This window comes from Gavialis gangeticus, unplaced genomic scaffold (genome assembly GCF_001723915.1).
Source record: "Gavialis gangeticus isolate Ggan-Ray unplaced genomic scaffold, GavGan_comp1, whole genome shotgun sequence".
Classification (NCBI taxonomy): domain Eukaryota; kingdom Metazoa; phylum Chordata; order Crocodylia; family Gavialidae; genus Gavialis; species Gavialis gangeticus.
In genome coordinates, this window is record NW_017728996.1 from 3653708 (window position 1) to 3657508 (window position 3801).

The following is a 3801-nucleotide window of genomic DNA, read 5'->3' on the forward strand; positions in this document are numbered from 1 at the left end:
GCGACTCAGCTAGAGCAGAGAGGAAACGCGAGCAGCGCAGACTTCAACCCACCCAAAATCTACAGCAGCTTGCGTTATGGAAGTAGTCATGTCGCCGTTGAAGGCAGCGGTAAAATTCCCAGGGAGGCCGGGGTTTCAGGCCACGGCGATCAAAGCTGATATTTTATTTGCAACCTGTCCTGACACCTTAAGAGTTCACAGAACAAGCAGTTAGGTGAGGTTTTGGAAGTGAGAGAAGAGCGAAGAAGGTTATAGCTCCAAAGCGCCGCACAAAGCTGGATTTTGAATGAGTGTGTGTGTTTGCATCTGGTTTCGCCGTGCCTAGCAGTGCATTTCTGGTCACTTTTTTTGTTGCTGGGTTTTGTTTTGTTTTTACAACAGTATTTAGGAAGAACAATTCTCTCTCATTAACGTCTCCAAGAAACAACAGGCCCCGGTAAAGAGGCCTTTGGAGCCATACAGTCCAACAGACACGTGTCTATCAGGCAGCTATTTAAACATCCTGTAGATTATTTTCTGAGTATCCTGAAATGACCTGCTTTCTGGGGTATTTTTCAACCAGGAACGTGGATACTTAACAAAAATGTCTGGTTGATATTCAAAAAGCCTGACCTCATCCTTTCTAATCCTTACAGTCTACTGTGAATACAGACACACTCAGATCCATTACCTTCCCCATTTGGGGGCAATAAACTATTCTGGAAACTTCATATCTTCCAGACGTCAGTGTATCCAGGAGCTCTTAGCACTTGGCTTTCTCGCAGCCTGGAGGGGCACATCACCAGTCCTCTCAGTGCAGAGAAAGCCAGGCTGGACACAGGCCAGCTCCTCGACCGCTTTGTGCATGGTCCGAGCGGGCTGCAGAGGGTACCTGGAGGCCAGGCGGTGGTTGTGACTCTCCTGCCACCCCTCCACTTTCTTTTTTTTCAATGAGGTTTGCAGTATTTTTGCTGCTGTTTTGTGTTTCAATGAGGTTTGCAGTATTTTTGCTGCCATTTGGTGATCTGTGCTGCAATCACACCCAGGAGGCCAGCTTGCAAGCCGAACTCCGCTGTGCACGGCGCGGTACAAACACCAAACGGGAAGCATGAAGGGGCTGGACACCCAGAGACTCAGTGCTGGTGTCCGTGCATCCTTCATCAACCGTTCCCCTCTGAGCTCATCAAGGTTGTTGGTATCTTTGTAACCAAGCAAGGATGGGCTGTTTGTAGAAGACGGCCGGAAAGCAAGAGCTAGCGCAAAATACAGCTTGTCGGGTTGTGGGCTCAGTTCACCGAGCCAGGCACCACTTTAATAAGGATGTTTCCGTCTTCGTGCCAACAGCACCCGGACAGCCGTGAGACTGCTCTTCCAGCTCTCTGCAACTCCATGCATCCCGTATAGATATGCAGTCCTCATGCTCTGCTCAACACATGCATCACCTGGAGCATATAAGACTTGCACACTGCAATACACACCAGTGTCCATTTTTTCTAGGTGCAAGAGTAGCTCGGATCTGGGAAATCCCTTGTACGCTAGGCTGGGACTACATCAGAGAGAAACAACTTCTCTTCCTGATGGTTCAGGCTACCTACAGCCCACCCTGAGATTTAATTATGGAGGATTCGTGGCTCCAGGGAGCATTCATGAGTCCCAATTCTGGAATTTGTCTCCTTTGTAGCTGCCAGAGCCTAATCCTGTGTAAGCCTCATCTGTGCACTCCTCTTGGGCTGCTTCGGCATGATAAGGAGAGCATTTGTGCTTCCTCTGGAGTCTACTTGTGACCTTATCCAGGAGTTAATTGTAATGAATTTCTGCTCCATTGCTCCATTGCAACTGAGCTTAGAGGCTCTGGTACGATATTACTTCATAATGCAAGCAGGGAGGTTGTCATCTCAAAAAAGTTAACCGTGTCAAAGAGTCCAGGGCTGAGCATCTCTCTCTCTTTTTTTCCCCCCAGCAATAAAATATAACGCCACCATTGATGAAAGACGGTACACACCGCGGGCTCACCTGGACGAGAACAGCGACAGGCACACGCACAAGAGGGTCACGCTGTTGGCGGGACGGGAGCACTGTGACAAGCTGAACTTCCATGTGCTGGTAAGTGGAAGTGGCCCTGACCCTGGGGACCCCATCCCGAAGAGAAGCACCCCAGGAAGCAGGCAGGGAGGCAAGGGGAAGTGACCCCAGGGCAGCCCGTGACTTGTGAGGATGGGCCCCTATTACTCAGACCTCAAAACTGTCTTCTGACGTCCTTGCCCAAACTCCAGGCACTTGTCACAGCCCCTTGCATGAGTGGCTGCGGCCAATTAAGGCTCCTGAGGATTACAGACCAGCCAGGAAAGAAGCATTTGATGCACAAACCTGACCAAACTAAACACACACAGATGGGACAGAGGAGAAAAACCTGGCTGATAAAACCTCCATGCTTTGGAGAGGTTTCCGTCCTGGTCTGGAGGGAGCTTCCCTGACCCCCGCCTCACACTCCTCACATCTGAATGTACGGTTGAGATGGGGAACGAGGAGCCTCTAATTGCAGAGGGAGCACTTTCCGGGATTGCAGTGAGGGCCAAGCGTACAAGCTACACATGCACAGCCCTGTTCAGCGTGTGCTCCTTTCCTCCCGGCCCATCAGGACCACAGCGATGCCTGTCATTTCTGACATTACAGCCAGAGTGGAGGAAACAGCACTTCCTTCCAGGATAATCAGCTCTTTAGGAGGAAGCGATCTGCTTTCCTAGCACCCCTGTGCCCTCGTAGATGCACATGCACCAACGGATGTGCTTGTACGTGCATGTCGGGCTATTTGCGCAGCCGACGTGCAATGCACTAAGGTGCTGTGCGTGCTGCTTCAGGCCTTCAAGTCAAATTCTTTAGCTGTAAGATGAAAGAAGATGGTTGTAAAGTGTTATTCCACTAGGCATGCCCATCGTTTTAACAGTGCATTTCCTCCACCTGTAGGACACAGCAGACTATGTGAAGCCGGTGACATTTTCAGTGGAATATGACCTGGAGGATCCCAGCAATGGCCCCATGCTGGATGACGGCTGGCCAACCTCCCTTAAAGTCTCTGTACGTAACAGGAGTTAGACTCCGAGGAAAGTACTGTGCCTAGGATAAGCCGTGGCAAAACAAGTCATGGCTTGCACTAGTGATCTGTGGCACCGTTCAGCCAAGGGATGGGGGGTGGATAAATAGCACCATCTGATAACGAAGCAGAGGCAGAGAGAAGACATCCCTGCTCTTCTCCCCGGAGCTCAACACCAAGAGAAGCATCATATGAAATACAGGAAGGGGCCTGGGCTGTGGGCCACCACTTTTCCTCTGCTGTGCTTGTAACTGTAGAGTACCTGGCAGCTGGGAAATCCTCCTGTGCACATGGCGAGTGTAAAGTTGGTGGGAACGATCCCATCGCCCCTGTGCTGGAAAGCAGGCCTGGGAGGCAGGGCAATGGCAGCACAGGGTGGGACAGGGCTGGGGCCTATTTCCAGCTCCCCAAGAGACTGCATCTCAGTGGCATAAGGTAAGGCAGCCCTGAAGGACTTGGATGGGCAATCAGCCCCAGGGGGTGCAGCACCCCAAAACCATCTTTATGCCGGCACCAGTTCTGAGCCAGCCAGGAGCCCAGCTAAGGAGAGGAGCCTTCTCATACTTGCATATCACCCATGAGGTTGCTGGCTGTGGGGCTGCTGGCGTGTGAGGCATGCATTTCAGTGAGGAGTGCAAGCAGCTGGCTTTCCAGCTTGTAGACCAGCTAAATCCAAGGTGCATCGATTGCATAAGCAACAGCTTACTTCAACAGATGCTACAAAGGGAAAT

At 51.2% G+C, this 3801-nt stretch overlaps 1 protein-coding gene across 2 annotated transcripts in view; it reads left to right on the plus strand.

Moving 5' to 3' along the window:
- ITGA11 (integrin subunit alpha 11) overlaps window positions 1-3801 on the plus strand; it is a 167720-nt gene that overhangs the window by 119779 nt on the left and 44140 nt on the right. For both annotated transcript variants that reach the window (XM_019503937.1, XM_019503936.1), the window contains exons 17-18: window positions 1940-2082; window positions 2944-3054. In XM_019503937.1, the coding sequence (XP_019359482.1) occupies window positions 1940-2082; window positions 2944-3054 (254 nt within the window). The remainder of the gene's footprint in view (window positions 1-1939; window positions 2083-2943; window positions 3055-3801) is intronic.